The sequence below is a fragment of the Chlorocebus sabaeus genome, chromosome 11 (assembly GCF_047675955.1).
Source record: "Chlorocebus sabaeus isolate Y175 chromosome 11, mChlSab1.0.hap1, whole genome shotgun sequence".
NCBI lineage: Eukaryota > Metazoa > Chordata > Mammalia > Primates > Cercopithecidae > Chlorocebus > Chlorocebus sabaeus.
This window is the reverse complement of record NC_132914.1, coordinates 78,496,410-78,515,083: the sequence shown is the minus strand read 5'-3', so window position 1 is coordinate 78,515,083 and position 18,674 is coordinate 78,496,410. Positions and strand designations below refer to the sequence as shown.

Genomic DNA, 18,674 nt, shown 5'->3' with positions numbered 1-18,674 from the left:
CTAGAGCAATGTAATCTAAATGGTATTCATATAACCTGAAAAATTACAGTATTTTCCAGTAGGTCCCCAATTACTATCCAATTACTATTAGGAAGTGACTGGCATGTACAGACTATGGTGTCTTGCAAAAATGAAATTATTTAATGGGGAGTAATATAAGCCCCTCTCATTTTCAATAACAGCATAAATAATTGTATGATTCAATCATATTTGTGTGTGTGTGTGTGTGTGTGTGTGTGTGTCGGGGGGTATTTATACATTTTTAATGGTTTTGGAAATAATTCAATTCAAAACACAGTAAGGAAGGAGATTATGTAAATCCAAACTCAATTCACAAATAAATTTCTTTCCTGAGACTATGCCCTATATTTCAGAGAAGCTTGAAGATAAAAGGCTTAAATATTAATGAATTTTGGTTTCGATGTAATGAAATTATTTGAAATCTAAACAGCCTAGCATGTGTTACTGGAATCTGAATAAAACACTACTTAAATGTGTCATAGATTTTCATACATTTTCACCAAATGTGAAAATATGCAGTAATAGGATACACAGGCACACACACATTTGCACTTGCACATACACAAAATCACAGTATGCTGTGCTTTCAAAACAACTCAAATTTAATGTTGAATTTGAAACAATTTTATGAAGCTAAATATGTATAGTTAGGTAATCAATCTTCTGAAGCAGCTGATTGGAATTTGTAACATATTTCTGTTTAGAATAATTATGTTAACTAAGATATACATGTTCAGCTTGCAGATGTTAAAAAAAAAAATAATTGGGTTGGCACCATACTGTATTCGCATTTGCTGACCAGAATTTCAACTAGCTTCTCAAATACGTAGTTTTAGTTTTCACAGACTTAATCAAGTGTGGATTCCTGAATAATAAGCCCATTATTTGGTTGCAATTTGAGGAGGTTACATCCTATTTACTCTCTTGAATGCTGAATTTTAGTGGAACAATATACATTTTAACAATAACAGTGTGAGGTCTGTGCACATTTCCTACTAGTATTGTGTAAGGAAGATTTATTTTCTGTGCTGCAATACGAAGTATTTTATATTGTCACATTATTTAACATATTTTATTCTTCATTCTTCTCAAGCCACATATTTATTTCTTCTGGTTTTATCAATAAGTACTTGTTATGTGCCATAGTAAATCAGTAGCTCTGAAGGTAAATTTTTCAACCAGAGAATTATTTTGTATGGTTATTACAAAATCAATTGAAATGAAATGAATGGCAACAAATTCAACTTCTCTATCTCATTCATTTAAACTAGGCTAACTTTTCTCTGGCCAAGATGTACAACCTGATATTACTAGGGAATAACAAGAAAAGAAAAGCCACAGTTCGTTTGTTCTTTTATAATGCTGAGGATTGAAATGTGTGACAATAAGAAGGTAAAGACCTTATATATTAACCAGGAAGTCAAATAAATGTATGCCACTTCTAAAAATAAATGAACCATAGGAAAAGAAAGAAAAGTAAGAGACAATTATTTTATTTTACACTTAAAATAAGGAAGGCGCTATTATCCTCATTCTTCAGTGATGAAAAATTTCAGAAATGTTAATTGGCTAAGAGATGGCCTGGCGGTTAAGAGAGCTGACTCTGTGGACAGGTTATTGGGGTTCAAATTCGATTCTGCAACTCGATGGTTCCATGACTCCAAGTGGCCTCTGTTCTTCAGTGTTCTCATCTGCAAATGTGTGTCAATATGTATCTTATTGGATTATTATGAAAATTAAATGAGTGAATACACATAAAAACAGGATGGTACTTCACAGATAGTAAGTGATAAATGCACATTAGTTATTGTTTTGTGTGATCCAAAGCCTAATTTGTCTGCATCCAGAACCTTTGCTCTTTCAAACCACCATATTACATCTCATAAGAATATGAAGTGGTTCAGATGAACAGGAGAGCACATTAGATGCATCTCAATTATAGCACTTACTGCATTAAATTGTAATACAATTTATTTAATTCTATTTAGATTGTATTTTAAATTTTAAGTGAAAGTATAATAAGTACAAGTATAGAATATACAAGTTATGGTATTTGCATAGAAGAGAGAGTTAATTCTGCCTGGGAGAGGACTTAGAATCTTAATAGAAAAAATTAAGTATGAGTTGTGTCTGGAGGATAAGTTAGAGTTGTTAACGATGGTGACGTAAAGAAGGATGCTATTGGCAGAAGAAAAGGGCATATAGCAAGTCATGGAGGGGTAAAATGGAATGAGGTATTTGGGGAATAGCAAGTATTTCAGTGTTGGTTGAGCAGAAAAAGCCAGGGAGACAGTCAGATCATGAAGAGTCTTTTCATAAGATATTTGGCCTTTATTTTGAGAACAGTAGGGGAAGCTTTCAAGCAGGTGAGTCTTAAAGAAAGATTTGTGCTTGGGAAGGTCTCACTGGAGGTTGGAAGGGAGAAGTTACCAAATGAGAGACAGAGAGACTCTAGGAGCCCATCACCATCATCGTCAGACGATAAGGGCTTAAACAAAAGCTTTGGCAGTACTCAGTCAGTTTACCAAATGTCTTTCTGAATGTTAGATACGACATTTTAATCTTTTTCTGCAGCCAACCTGGGTAACTGTGATGCAGAATTCTTATTTCTTTTTAAGATGCAATGAACAGTTGGAAGTTATAAAAATATAGAATACTTAAAAATGCCCTACAATCAAGGATCCTAGGTGACTGTCAACATTGTGAGATTTTTTGGACTATAATTTAGCAGTCATTCAAAAGATGTTCTTGACTAGTGCATCCAAAGAAAGATGCATGATACAGTTTGAAGACAAACTCTCATTTTCAGGATTTTACTCTCTTGGATTGGAGATGATGCCCCAGGCACAAAAAAATGATTTCTATGGATGAGATTGACATATTTTAAAGGAGAAGTTTTCCATATTTTAAAGGAGAAAAGAATAATTGTAGATTGGGCTGATCACAAAATATTTCATATAAAAGGGAAGCCAGGAATTAAATAAACAAGGTTGTTGATAGTTGAAAAAGTAGCAGTCAAGTTATCCACTCTAGGAAATGGTATTTGCAAAGGTGGAATTGGTGATGCACGAACTGTGAAAGTACTTTTCAATTCTGGTTAGAAGGAAAGGTAATTACATAATTAAATCAAGATTAAACAAATATCTTTATAATGAAGATTAAAGATAATTCTTTAGACATTTGAGGAAACACTGAAAGGTTTTTAGAGGACAGTGCTATAATTATTGAAAGTAAAACCTGGCCAGGCACAGTGGCTTATGCCAGTAATGCCAGCACTTTGGGAAGCTGAGGTGGTCAGATCACTTGAGGCCAGGAGATCGAGACCAGCCTGGCTAACATGGTGAAACCCCATCTCTACTAAAAATATAAAAATTTAGCCAGGCGTGATGCCATGTGCCTATAATCACAGCTACTCAGGAGGCTGAAGCAAGACAATCGCTTGAACCTGGAAGGCAGAGGTTGCAGTAAGCCGAGATCACGCCACTGCCCTGCAGCCTGGGAGACAGAGTGAGACTCAAAAAAAAAAAAAAAAAAAAAAAAAAAAAAAACCAGAAGGAAAGAAAGAGGGAAAGAAGAAAAAGAAAGAAAGAAAGAAGGAAGGAAGGAAGGAAGGGGGAGAGAGAGAGAGAGAGAGAGAGAGAGAGAGAGAAAGAAAAGAAAAGAAAAGAAAAGAAAAGAAAATGAAAGAAAGAAAGAAAGAAAGAAAAGAAAGAAAGAAAGAAAGAAAGAAAGAAAGAAAGAAAGAAAGAAAGAAAAAAGAAAGAAAGAAAGAAACAAACTCACATTTATTGACCACTGCCTTTGTGGGAGGCACTGTTGTAATCATATTATACATATTTTCTTATGAAACCTTCGTAAAAACCCTATTAAATGGGTACTACTATCAGCTTCATGGTTTCATATGAGGCAACTGAACCACAGCAAAATACAGTGACTTGTTATGGATGCACAGCCCAAAAGGACACGCAAAGGAATCAAGCTCAAGCGATTTGATTTTAGGACTCACTTTGTCACCCACTCTGCTATAAAGTCTATCTTCCAAGCAGATTTTTTAAAATATCAGTGTAAGAAGCCTGGAGATAAGGACCAATTAAAGGCTGAGAAAAAAGTGTGGTGTCAGTGACAGTAGAAAGTAAAGGAAGAGGCATTAGAAAGTATGAAGGGGAAAATGACGGTCATCAAATAGAAGGTGAATGAAATGGCCATCATAAGTGACAGAGGGGACAGTGCTGTATGGTATTTGGACAGTCATACCACAAATTGGCAGTCCCAGAATAGCATGCTAAAGTAAGCGGTCTGTGAATAAAGTATCTTTTCACTGACAGAGATAAACCACCCACATTGGGAAGAATGAGGAGGAGACATACTGTTCCCTTTGGTATGTGACTTTTTTGAGTAACTAATTTCATTTTTCACAATTGCAAATACAAACACTAACAAATTCAAGTTTTACCATTTCAATATGGTTGCCAATAGGATAGCTATTTATGGAAAGGATTGTCTAATAAGTAATTTTAAATAGTGAGACATGGCTCATGCCTGCAGGATATTATGGTGTAGACTTAGAAATAAGCCTGTGTACATACAGTGAACTGTCTACCACAGTCTTGCACATGATATGAGTGGTATCACTCAAGGGATGGAGAAGATTTGAAGGGTATGAGTTGAGGAAAGGCCATTCCAAATGGAGAGAAAGTCAGTAGAACAGAAGAGGTAAAGTGCAAAGAATGGTGGGTATCCATTATAGCTAGAGAGAAGAGATACAATAGGTAAATCTGGAAACACAATTTAGGGGCAGATCAAGAATGACCTTGAAGGCCATTATTTCAATAGTAAATTAAAAACCATTGTAGAAATTTGAGTTATATAGTAAGCTAATAAATGTTTACTTTAAAGAAGCTAATCTGATGGTAGCACATACAATGAATTGCTTTGGGAAAAAAAGAAAAAATGGAGAACTGAAATTAGTATCTATTGAATACATATTGGCTGCTAGGTGCTTTTGTAAATATTATCTTATTTAGTTCTTATAAATTGAGATCAATTTATAATCATCTTCAAATATGAGAAGACTGAGTCTCAAAGAGATTAAGTACGTAGCCAAAAAACATATAGCTGGTAAGAAGTTAATTTGGCATGCATTCTTTCATTCAGTTACAATTTATTGAATGTATGCTGTATGCCTCAATCCCTATTCCAATAACCTCTCACCACTTCTACTGCCACAGCTCAGTGCCAAGCAACCATTATCTTCTACTTGAAAATTGCAACGACCTTCTAACTTGTATCCTTAGCTCTCACAACTCTGACCTGGCTCAAGTCCATGCTATCCTCAACAGCCAGAAGTATCTTTATAATGTACAAATTATGTTACCTTTTTGTGCTTAAACCATCTGATGGCTTCTTATTACGTTTAGAATAAACTCCTTTTCAGCTCCCAAGGCCCAACATGATCTTACTTTTCTCTTGTTTACCTCTCCAATTTCGTCTTCCTCCACCCCCAACTCCCCTGTCCTTCAATTCACTCCAGTCACACTGGCCTTTCTTGGCTTTTATCAGTTGCTCAAACATTTAATTCCACTCCTTTAATAGGAATTTTATACTATGTTTCTGCTTGAAACATATTCCACCATACCCCTACTCCATGCCACTTTTCATTGTACATGTGTCTACTCAAATGTTGCCTTGTCATAGACATCTATGTCCCCAGAACACTATAAGCATTGCCTACTTTACTACCTTAGTCTATTTTACCTTCTGTGGAACACATATCAATGGCTCAACTTATTTTGTTTATTTATGTGTATATGTGTTTGTACGAATCTTCCTTCTTACTGGAATGTATGGTCTTTGAGGTCAGAGATTCACTTGGCTTTATTCTTTGCTTGCTGAAGACAAAAGATGGCACATAGTAAGTCTATAAAAATTAGATGACTGAACCCCTAATCAACTCAGACACACAGCATACGAAGTCTCTGCTCTTAAGCCCATGGAGTTGGGAATCACAACTTGTGAATCAACAAATTCAATAAAACATAAAAGATACTATAGAGAAAATTGCTTAGTACTATGGGGCCTGTGTATGAAAGTGGTAAATATTGCCTCCAGGGCAAGAGAAGGATGGATGTAGAAAGGAAGCATTTTTGTTGAATCATGAAAATCAGGACAAAGTGTGTGGGGAGATAAGGCAGGATGGCATGTGATGGCATAAAAATGCAAGAGATGGAAACCAGAGACCCTACTCATATACCAATTAGACCACAACTGCAATTGTTAAGGAGAGACTTAAAACCTAAAAATGAAGATCCAGGCATTTCCATTTGGATTTAGTCATTTAACCAAAGTTGCACCCACCTGCTTAATTAGCCTGGATTAAAAGTTAGAAATCCGAAGCCTGGCAAATGCTCTTGATTTATTTATGTTTTTTAGACCCTATTGATCTTTTATCTAGAAATTTTTGAGTCTAATCATTTTTAAATCCCTTTCCATACATGGACAGGTTGAACAGAGAACACCAGTATATCCAAAAGGCTTGTTGTGCCAAATCAGTTGTCATTTAGTATTTCTTAAACAGTTCAGATCACTATTTTTCCGACAGTAACTGCAAAACTTGATGACAATAAGCATGCCCTTATGTAATGTGTGCAACCCTTTGTTCCTGTCTTTAGTTCAGGCATAGCAAGTGCAGCCTCCCCTCTGCACATTTAGATATGGGCTTGCAAATTATTCACAGACCTGAGTGCTCACCACATGTTGCCTCCTAAAATGTCACTTTCTAGTCACAGTAACTTACTGATATCAGTAATAGGACAGCCTGAGGCCTATGGAGGATACTAACAGCATTCTTTATTGAAGAGTGTTTCTTGAAAATGCACAATGATTCAGAAGTTGTACTGATTCAAAATAACTATTTCTTGCAATTAGTACTTTTCTTGTTTGTGTTTTGACACAAGTGATAACACCTCCATGCCTGACACTTCCTCTAAAAGGAAGTACTGCTGATGTCCTCTAAAATCTATTCTGAGTCTTAAACCTGAAATGCATGCCCCAAAATTTAGTGATGCACAAGTGATCCTTTGGGAAAAGATGGTCAAATATTTGATTGTCTGAAATTATTTTTAAAAACACACTAAAATTATGCTTCAGGCCTACAGGGAAAGCGAGTAATTTTCAGAGTTAAATTTGTACAGGGGTAAGTGATCATGTCCTTTTTCTGGAAGAACTGTCACTTGACCTTTAAAAAAGTTGAATTCTGGCTGCAAAGGAAATCCATTCCAGACTAAATCCCTTTCCATACATGGACAGGTTGAACAGAGAACACCAGTATATCCAAAAGGCTTGTTTGTGCCAAATCAGTTTGTCATTTAGTATTTCTTAAACAGTTCAGATCACTATTTTTCTGACAGTAACTCCAAAACTTGATGAGAATAAGCATGCCCTTATGTAATTAATGCTACCCTTAATAATCTGTTAGCGTATCATCATGTATTAAATTTCAGTTATTTCCAACTATTATAGCATTGCCCACATTGCTTTATTTTTCTGGCATTGCTTCTCTCTCAAGTCAACATGCCCAGATATATGCCTTTTATAAATTTTGTATGGTGCAGATTATTTTATAATTGAGAATAATAATGCAATGCAATATTGCTTTGGAAATTTCAATGCTGTTCTTTTTTACACAATTGATACTTCTCTCAGGTTAAGGAAAAGCACATCTAGAGTTACCGTCATGTAGTACACAGTCCTGGTGTAAAACCTAGCCATCCCTCCCATCTGATCCATTTCTCCACAGTCTCAAGTATGTCAGCCCTAAGACAGATGCTACAGATTTTGCCCTAACAGTTGTAGACCAAAGGATTTGAGCTCCCTTATCTCATTTTCTTAGACTGCGATTACTTAAGTCATCCTGCTATTAGAGTTTGTGATTTAAACAAAACAAAACCAAAGAAAATAAAACTTTTTCAGTGGGCATATTGCTCAATAATTTCCCAAACAACTGTATTATCAATATTTCTGTTCATAGAACGGAACGATTTGGGCACATTGGGTTGCCTCTTAACCAAATTTCTCACCAGGAAACCCAGACAGATCAGACCCTTGGGATCAGCTAGAATCAGTACTATTGTGAGAAAGTGGGAAACAAAAAGCTCAAGGGGAGGTAAGGTACAAGAAAAACATTTCGTTCTTTAAAACATAAAATGTTGTACATGGTTATAAGGTAAAATAGAAAAAGTTATTTGGACTACAAAAACAAAACATTATAGAACACAATTTACTGAAACAAGAAGCACCTAAATATAAACACTGATTGGCATTTTCTTTAACATTTACAAATATTTATTTAGTACCTCTTCTGTGCCTGACCTTGTTCTAGACTTCAAATTCATCTCTGAACAGAATATATGAAAACAAAGAGCCTCCTTGAGCTTATATTTTATTGGCAGATGACAGAATGAGGAGTAAATAACATACTGTGTTAGAATGGCAATACCTTGGAGAAAAATAAAGCAAACAATGGGGATAAGAAATTCCTTATTGGAGTCTTTAGGTGGGGTTTTCAGGGAGTAGGGAAGGAGACATTCAGAACAGGTGATATTTGAGTAAAGATTTAAAGTAGCTGAGAAAGTCAGCCATGTGGAGATAGAGGGGAAGAGCATTCCAGGTGAGCTGCAAAGATCTTGAGGCAGAAAAGAGGTCTGGGTTGTTTCCAAAGAACAGCAAGGGGGCCAGTGTTGCTGACCAAGGTGGGAGTTTAGGCAGAGATGACGTGGGTAGAATAGATTGTAGCAGATGTTTTGGCTTTTATTCCCAGTGAGACAGGAAGTGATTGGAGAGTTATGAGCAGAGAAGTTACATGATCAGACTCAACAGGATCAATCTGGCCTTTCTAGTGGAATTTTTACTAGGGAACTAGTCAGAAGTTTCAAAATGAAAGTGTTCTAATATTTAAAAATAGCTGTTGTACCACTCATATAATACACTTCTGAAAATGTTATGTGCTCCTTAGGTTATTAGTGCATATTTCCTTGCTTTTTTACTACGTGAAGCAAAAACTAATAGTAAATGTAAATTTGTTTCTTCCCTTTTAATGTCCCTAACCTATGACATAACTAGAAGTGTCCCTTTCCCTACTGGATTTAACATTACAACTCTTACAACATGCTTTAACTCTGTGAAGGCCTCCCCTAAATTTTCTTCCACATATTTCATGTTAAGTCCCATACCTTCCCCATTAGTGCTTGTCCTGCATGGAATGCCATCCCCACCTCTTTCCTAGCTGCCCTTCAAAGCCAGCTCCATTGCCACAATGCCTTCACAACACCTTCAATGGCTATTAACCCCTTTTCCAAAATGACATACTTCAGAAGGTACATCACCAAGTTTTCATGTTGGCAGCTGTTTGTGTATTGTATTGTATTGTATGGTATTTTCAGACAGTTTCAAGTGTTTGTTTTGTCCATCTAACAGGGTATATCCTGGGAAATTAGACCCATATCTATTTTCGGCACCAAACACAAGTCTCAGTCCACAGCAGGTGTTCAATAAATACCTAATAGGTATTTTTTTTTTGATCCTTCAATCCATTTCTATAAATATATCTGTCACAGTGAGGCTAAGCTATTTGAAACTGGTTTTCAGTAAAGGAATGTCACTGGGAGACCTGAGGGAATGAGGGATGATAGAGCAAGCCAGGTGAGGAAGTGCTTCTACTTCTTTAGATTCAGAGCACGGGTGTCGCTGTTCCCTTTCCCAGGTGCTGAATAGCTTACACGCAGACCTTACTCAAATGAAACGGCAGTTGATTTATGTTTCTTCAGCTACTATAACTTAAATTTGTAGTTTGCCCTTTGGGTTTTTTTAATGCATTTTTGGTAGCCTCTATTACAAACACAGAAAACCCTGTGTTGAAAGGCATTTTATTCATTATATATCTTAATACATTAATATAGTCTACCACAGTAAGTAACTAATTGATTAATAGCAGAAAATAATCAAATTATCCATTTGGGGGTTCATAAATGATTTTCATGAAATATTCCTAAGCATACAACACACACATTCAAAATAAAGCAATTATTATACCATGTTTTTATCATCTGTGTGTAAGATCAAGGCATACTAAAATAAAGAGAATGTATTTTCCAACATAGTCCTTCCAAGTATATATCAATTTGAGTTTCAATGAAAGCACATAGCTACTATCTCAATAATGAGTGGTCTCAAATTGGTTTTGTAAGTGGATGTCAATTCTAAAAATCAGTAAGAGTCAGTGAAATTATAGATGCATTTTTCAGGGTTCTTTTGCATCTTTTTGTTATCAAAACAACCATTTATTGTTACTAAGATATTTTAATTTCATTAAAACAGTAGTGATTATAGATAAAAACCAGTGTACCATTGAATTTAACACCTTACATTGCTTTCGAGTGTTAGAAATCAATTTACCTTGGAGTTTTCTCCAAGTGAGATGTAGTTTCATAGTCCAGACAAATAACTCCTAAGATAGACCCCTGGACCCATAGGGCATACTAAAATCAACCACATCACTAGAATGTGACTAAAAGGACCAAATTTATCTTCTGCCTCTCTATGTAAGCATTTTCTTTGCCATGGAGATAGTAAGGCAAAGAGAGCAGGGCAAATGGAAGAAGCCACATTTAGATCCCATAATGCATACTTGAATATGAACATTTGGGCCATTTTCTCATTGAAGGGATAAGATATTTGCTGATAATATAATTCCACTTCTAATTCCATTAGCACTTAATGTTCTAATTTTCATAAATAAATGTTGGGGATAATTACTTCTCTATGTCAATGCTTCATTCCTAATAAAATCAATGGATGATGTGTGTGTATTACTCAAAGGAAAAAGGAATTCTGTTATTCTATATAGTATCATAAAAAATCTTGTAAAGGATGATTGGTTGTTTTAAAATATTGTCATTAAAAATAATCACAGTCATATTTTTCCATATACCTGACTAATAATCTTTACTATATACTTCAGGCATGAACTTCTTGAAGAAGCTCGGAGAAAGGGATTACCTTTTGCCCAGTGGGATGGGCCGACTGTGGTCGCATGGCTAGAGGTAAGAGAATGAAACCAGGAGGCCCTTAAATCAATCACTTGTAAGTTGATAGTTTATTTGAGACAGGTAAAGGCAAGTTTCTGAAATCACAGCACCCCCTTAGTCTGGATTTGCTCATAAGGGACTATTTGCTTACTAGGGAATAAGTTTGTGATTTTACTCTGAAACTTTTTGTGATTGTAGCAGAAGAAAGCATGCAGTAGGATAAAAGGAAGTGTCTCTAAATCACACCCTCTTCATTTCTAGAGCAAGAGAAGAAACATTTTTTTTTTTTTTTTAATTGACACAGAGTCTCGCTCTGTCACCCAGGCTGGAGGGCAGTGGCGAGATCTCGGCTCACTGCAAGCTCCGCCTCCTGGGTTCACACCATTCTCCTGCCTCAGCCTCCTGAGTAGCTGGGACTACAGGTGCCCGCCACCACGCCCGGCTAAATTTTTTATTTTTTTTTGTATTTTCAGTAGAGACAGGGTTTCACCGTGTTAGCCAGGATGGTCTCGATCTCCTGACCTTGTGATCCGCCCACCTCGGCCTCCCAAAGTGCTGGGATTACAGGCGTGAACCACTGCGCCCCGCGGAGAAGAAACAAAGTTTTATTGTTGCAAGAAAACATCCATTCACATCCATTACGCCAGGGTCCTTTCTCATTAGCAGGTTACAGAGAAGACCCTCTCCAGATTCAACACTTCTGTAATCCAAGAGAGTAAGATCACCTAGATATACCGAGAGACATTCCTTTGCCTATAATTTAATTGCTGAACCTAAAGCCTAGGGACCAGCTAGGTTTAGACACTTGGGATAAAACAGAAGACTTACCCCTTATTCCCTTATATGTCCAAACTGAATGCTACAATAAAAGAAGAACTGTTTTTAGCATTTCCCGTACAACAGTGTTCTGGAAAAATAAGGGAATATCTGAACAGGGTGGAAGGCAGCAGAAACCGATTCTGACATTGAGGAAACTACATATTTGACTGCAAAGGGCTCTTTTGTGTCACTTAACAGTAGTGCTCACTGCCCCTTCTATTCAGTTCTCTCTGTGAGCTGCTAGTAGCTGCTAGGATATGCCTGTGTCAGGGCAAAGAAGAATCCAGGCTTTCCTTGCCTGACAGAGGTAATTATACACAGTGTTTTAAATGGTCTTGGATTATAAAATTATCTATCTTCTTTTTATTATAGCTAGAGCTAAGTAAATAATCAATAATGAAACATTAAAGCCCATTTTAGTTTTAAAAATAGACTTACATAGCTATATCTAGAAACATGCTTTGTATTTTTTCTTGGACTGAATGAAAAATGCCTGTATTTTGCTTTCACTTTATTCTTTCACATCAGACAGGGAAATTTGTCATATTAGCCATCAGATATTAGCAATCAGAGCTGCTTCTTTCAACCGTGTCTTTAAAATTACTATATTTAAAAAATCAATCACAAGACAAAATGCTTAAGAAATCACACCTCAGAAATGATAGCAGTTCTTTGTTCGGTTTTTTCTCCGATAAAATGAGCTGCAGTTTGACAAAGAGTTCGCTGCTGTTTTGGCAAGTGACGAACAAATCCTTCAGATAAAAAGAAAAAAAAAACAGATTTACTGACATTAAGGTGATAGGAGATGACAGACAGTGAAGTTTGTGCTAATTAAACCTATTCTGAGTACATAGAAATTGCCTATAATGTGATTCCTAATGCAACTTAAATTATGAAATGGAATAAACAAGATGAATGAGCTGAGTGATCCAATGAATGAAAGCTTTAACTTCATCTCCTTTCGCTCCTCCTTGAGTGCACAGCCTGTTAAGAATTTTGTGTCAGCGAGAATTCCATGCTTCACACTCCATTTATCTACATCAAAGACTCTTAAAGGTCTAATTATGGATGACATTGGTAACAATGTATTGGCAGGCATCTGGGTGATGTTAACTTGTGTGGAAATTCAAATATCTCAGAAGACAAGGGTAAAAAACAATCATTAGGATCCAAAGAAGACATGTTTAGATGTTAGTTATTTTGAACAGTTTGAGTTTATAAACTAAATAGTTAAGTCCTATCTTCTGTCATATATAATGTACCCGTCAAGGTCAATTATTTGTGCCTAACCCACTGGAAGAAAGCATAATCTGTACAGTCACACACTGTACTTAGATCTTCCCCTTATTTTCTCTTATCACTATTACAACCCAGTCCACACTGACTCAAAAAGTTTCATTTGTTGGCATTTTTTTTTTTCAAAAGAGAGAAATACTCTTTAAATATTGTAGAATTTTTAAACTAAAAGGATGTTTGTACTGGTTATCTATTGCTGTTTACAAATTACCCCCAAATTTGGCATTTATGATCTCATGACTTCTGTGGGTCAGGAGTCTGGGAATAGCTTTGCGATGTCCTCTGCTCAGAGTCTCTCATAGGACTGCGATCAAAGTATCAGTCAGGGCAGCAGTCATCTCAAGGCTGGACTTGGGGAGAATCCACTTCCATGCTCATTTATATGGCCAGGGTCATGATTCAGTTTCCTGCTGGCTGTTGGCCAGAAATATTAGTTCCTTGTCATATGGGACTCTCCATACGGCTACTGAGATCTGACTTGCTCCAGAGTGAGAGCTCAGCGGGAAAGAGAGAGCAGAAGGGGACTAACAAGAATGAAGCCATAGTTTTTTATTGCCTAAACTCGAAAGCGACATCCTATCACTTTTATCATCAGCTATTTATTAGAAATAAATCACTGGGCCAAACCAACCTCCAAAGGAAGGAGATTATAGAAGGGAATGGATATCAGGAGGTAGAGATCATTTTGACAGCTATCACGATGCTTCAGAAATAATCAAGCTTGATTCCTTCATTTTACAAATGAGGAAAATATGGCTGAGGTTTAAATGGGTTACATGACTCACCAATGAGACTGGAAAGGAATTAGGGCTCGGGTCTTCTGATTTGTGGTCTAGAGCTCTTGGCACCGTATTTTGCTGATTTATAGTTTTTCTTCTTTATCTCACTTGTTCTCACCCTCACAATTCTCTCCTTTGTTCAACCTATTTATTTCAACAAATATCAAAAAAAATCAATCAATCTTTTGGACATTCAAAAACAAATACGTAAACTGCTACATTTTTGTTGTGTGTTCTACTTCTTACTCATAACTAATGATGGGGGGAAAACGGGAGAATATTTCCGCTTTAAGTGATGTTATTCAGGTGCTGAAATATGATGCCTGTGATTGGCATTCACGCAGTGCTTGAGGGTGCACCAGACCTGTGCTGTGTTCATAGAACTACTGGTTTAATTGTCTTTCAAGAGTCTCACAGCAAAATTAAAAAATCAGAATATCTAATTTCTTTTCTTTTCTTTTCTTTCTTTCTTTTTTTTTTTTTTTTTTGAGACAGTTTCACTTTGTTCCCTAGGCTGGATTGCAGTGGCACAGTCTCGGCTCACTGCAACCTCTGCCTCCCGGGTTTAAGCAATTCTCTTGCCTCAGCCTTCCACGTAACTGGAATTACAGGCACCCGCCACCATGCCCAGCTGATTTTTTTTTTTCTTTTTTTAATTTTAGTAGAAACAGGGTTTTACCCTGTTGCCCAGGCCAGTCTCGAACTCCTGAGCTCAGGCAATCCAGCCATTTTGGCCTCCCAAAGTGCCAGGATTACGGGCGCGAGTCACCACGCCTGGCCTCTTTGTTTGTTGTTGCTTTGTTTTCCCCTCCCCTCCCCTCCCCTCCCCTCCCCTCCCCTCCCCTCCCCTCCCCTCCCCTCCCCTCCCCTCCCCTCTCCTCTCCTCTCCTCTCCTCTCCTCTCCTCTCCTCTCCTCTCCTCTCCTCTCCTCTCTTCTCTTCTCTTCTCTTCCTTTCTCTTCTCTTCTCTTTTTTCAGGCAGAGTCTCATTCTGTCCCCAGGCTGGAGTGCAAATGATCTCAGCTCACTGCAACCTCTGCCGCTCAGTTTCAAGTGATTCTCCTGCCTCAGCCTCCCAAGTAGCTGGAATTATAGGCACCCGCCATCATGCCCAGCTAATTTTTGTATTTTTAGTAGAGATGATGTTTCACCATGTTGGCCAGGCTGGTCTCAAGTTCCTGACTTCTAGTGATCCTTCCACCTCGGCCTCCCAAAGTGCTGGGATTACAGGCATGAGCCACTGTGCCTAGCCTTAAAATCTCTAATTTCTGATGCATTATTAATTTTGTTACTTTCTTTAGTTTTTCAATGCTTTGAATTTTAACTTCTTTCTTAGTACATCATTTCACTCTCCAAAAGGCATTTTCATATATAGCATCTAATTAAGTTCACACATCTTTCACATGGTATAGGAAGGTAGGTGGAAATGTGGCTTAGCTACACTGCATGTTTTGATCAAAATCACATGGCTGGCTATGGCACAGCTGTCTCTTTCTGTGACAGAATTTCTCTTCACTCAGAATTTCAAAGGAGCACTATAAATTGAAGCCACTCATTAAACAAACATTAATTGAGTCCCTTATCAAATGTGGCTTGTAGCCGTTCTAGTCCCTGCATACAAAGGGGAACTTGGTGCCATGCAGCAATTACTTTTATCACTAGTAATATGAATTAGTTAAAATAGTCTCTGGAGCTATCATTTCTCAATTTCAAATCTTGTTTCTATCACTACCTTGCTGTTGTTTTTAAATACATCATTTAATTTCTTTGTGCGTCTATCTCCTCTGGGGAAAATAATGGTAACATTTTATCTCATGGGATGAGGTCACGTATGTAAAATACATAAAATAATTCCTGGCATATGAGACACTAACATGACAACTATTATTATAATTTGTTAATGCATTTTTTTCCTATCTAACAGCTTTGGTTGGGAATGCCTGCGTGGTACGTTGCAGCCTGCCGAGCCAACGTGAAGAGTGGTGCCATCATGTCTGCTTTATCTGACACTGAGATCCAGAGAGAAATTGGAATCAGCAATCCACTGCATCGCTTAAAACTCCGATTAGCAATCCAGGAGATGGTTTCCCTAACAAGTCCTTCGGCTCCTCCAACATCTCGAACTGTGAGTCGGTTTGTGCTCCTCCCCTTCCCCAATGCTGGGCAAATAGCAGCGTGTCTAAGCCTACAGAGCAAAATTGTGACAGCACACATTTCAATGTCAGCTTGAATTATTCTCAAGAGATTTAGCTTGCTATTTATTAAACTTGCTGCTATTTTTAATAGGTTTTCAAATGAGGAGCTGTGATTCATATCAGACTTGAAAGCTAGCATAGCAGACTTTTGAGCTAGCATCTAAAGTTTACATTTTTCTTCCAAGCAACAAGACCCTGAGCTTACTCTTTTTAAGTTCTTCCCTCCCTCCCGTCCGTCTGTCCGTCCGTCCTTCCTTCCTTCCTTCCTTCCTTCCTTCCTTCCTTCCTTCCTTCCTTTCTCTTTCCCGCAGGTAATTTCTCAGGAGATAAGATATAAGCATTAATGCTTACTAAAGATGCAAGGCTTAAATGACTACTTGACTGTTTTTTAGTTTTAATATTTTTTATTTAATATTTGTTTCTAAGTTATTTCTCTTGAGATAATGGTCTTCAGTTCCATTTATGTCGCTACAAAAGACTTTAGTTTATTATTTTTTATGACTGCATAGTATTCCATGGTGTTTATATATATTTTCTTTATCCAATCATCCACTGATGGACACTTAGATTAATTCTGTGACTTTGCTATTATGATCACTGTTGGGATAAAGACATGAGTGCAGGCTTTATTTTGATATAACAATTTCTTTTCTTTTGGGTAGGCACTGAGTAGTGAGATTGCTTAGTTGAATGCTTGTTCTATTTTTAGTTCTTTGCGAAATCTCCATACTGCCTTCCACAGAGGTTGTATTAATTTACATTCCCACCAACAGTGTATAAGTGTTCCCTTTTCTCTGTGCCCTTGCTGACATCTGTTGTTGTTGTTGTTGTTGTTTACTTTTTTTTTTTTACTCAGCCATTCTGACTGAGGTGAGATGGTCTCTCACTTGGTTTTAATTACATTTATCTGATGATTAGTGATATTGAGCTTTTTTATATGTTTGTATAATCTTGTATGTCTTCTTTTATAACTCACTATTTCTTAAGAAGTTTCCATAATTATGAAATTACATGAGTTTGATGTTTCACAAGTACCAAATGGAATATCTGGAATATCCTTTTCTTTCAAAGTCTGCTTGTCTTTCAGTTACAAATTCCTAATCATCTCATAATTTTTTACCTATCCTAATCCTAGAAAACAACAAAACGTGACAAAAAAGGCATGCATCATGACAAATTCAAACACAAAAAAACTCACAAATAGTATTTCATTATTTATTCCATTCCTAAAGTATATATTTTGTTCACAAAGTATATTATTTCTGATAATTACTAGATTTCCCACATCTCATATCTTATACAGCATAATAAAATATGGGCAAATGAGATAAATTTTAGCAATAGGTAAAATATTAAAAAGTCATATTGCTTTATTGCAGTTTCCAGGCAGAAAAGTAACTTAAGTATAACTTTTTATACATGATCTTAAACAGTTCTGAATAGTTTGCTTCATTTCTATTTACACATCTTCCTTCCCATTATAGTAGATTCTAATGCCAGAAATAAAAGGTCAAATTTAAAAGGCTTATATATTTCTTACATAACTCCATTTTAAGTTCTTCCCAGATAACATGTAGGAAAAATATATAATTTTTAAAACTCTTACCTGTATTATTTTTAAATAGATACAAATGTTTTTCACTATACCTGCATTATGACTCAAGCTAAAAGACAATTCAGAATACAGTAACCCCTTGAACAAGATGGGAGTTAAGGGTGCTGACCCCCCACAAAATTCAGCTATAATTTATAATTTAGCTGAATATAATTTAGTCAAAAATTCAGCTATAATTTTTGGCTCTCCCAAGACTTAACTACTAAGAGCCTACAGTTGAGTGGAAGACCTACTGATAACATAAATAGTTGATAAGCATGTATTATGTGTGTTTTATATATATTATATGCTCCATTTGCACAATAAAGTAAGCTAGAGAAAAGAAAATATTATTAAAATCATAGGGAAGAGAAAGGATATTTACTATTCATTATGTGGAAGTAGATCATCATAAATGCCTTTATCCTCATCGTCTTTATGTTGAAAGTATGCCAAGGAGGAGGAAGGGGAAAGATTAGTCATGTTGTCTCAGGTGTGGCAGTGGCCGAAGAAAGTCTGTGTATAAGTGAAATGATGCAGTTCAAACCTGTGTTGTTCAAAAGTCACCTGTGTATTTAAAATAAAAAAACTGAGATCATTAAAATAGTTATTGTAAATTGCATTTAAGTCTGATGAAGAGTTTTCTGAGTAATTTCCAGCTGAGAGAGAAGCATCATAAATGGTTTATATCCACATTTTCCTCCCAAGAGCAAATGCAAACAAAATTATTAAACATTATGCATCTTGCAAAAATAAATATGAAGTCCCAACTTCCAGATGAAACATAGGATACACTTTATTATTTTGATTTACCTGTGTAATTCATTTCTTAATGGACAATAGGAAATTTAAAAACTATTTTTCTAAAACTACTTAACCAAACTGAAGGA

The 18,674-nt window shown here is 36.4% G+C and overlaps 1 protein-coding gene across 20 annotated transcripts in view; it reads left to right on the top strand.

The window, feature by feature from the left end:
- The window catches only part of PPFIA2 (PTPRF interacting protein alpha 2), a 508,377-nt gene that overhangs the window by 457,031 nt on the left and 32,672 nt on the right, over positions 1–18,674 (top strand). For all 20 annotated transcript variants that reach the window (XM_008004129.3, XM_008004144.3, XM_073020972.1 and 17 more), the window contains 2 exons: positions 11,036–11,117; positions 15,920–16,120. In XM_008004129.3, coding sequence (XP_008002320.1) covers positions 11,036–11,117; positions 15,920–16,120 — 283 coding nt within the window. The remainder of the gene's footprint in view (positions 1–11,035; positions 11,118–15,919; positions 16,121–18,674) is intronic.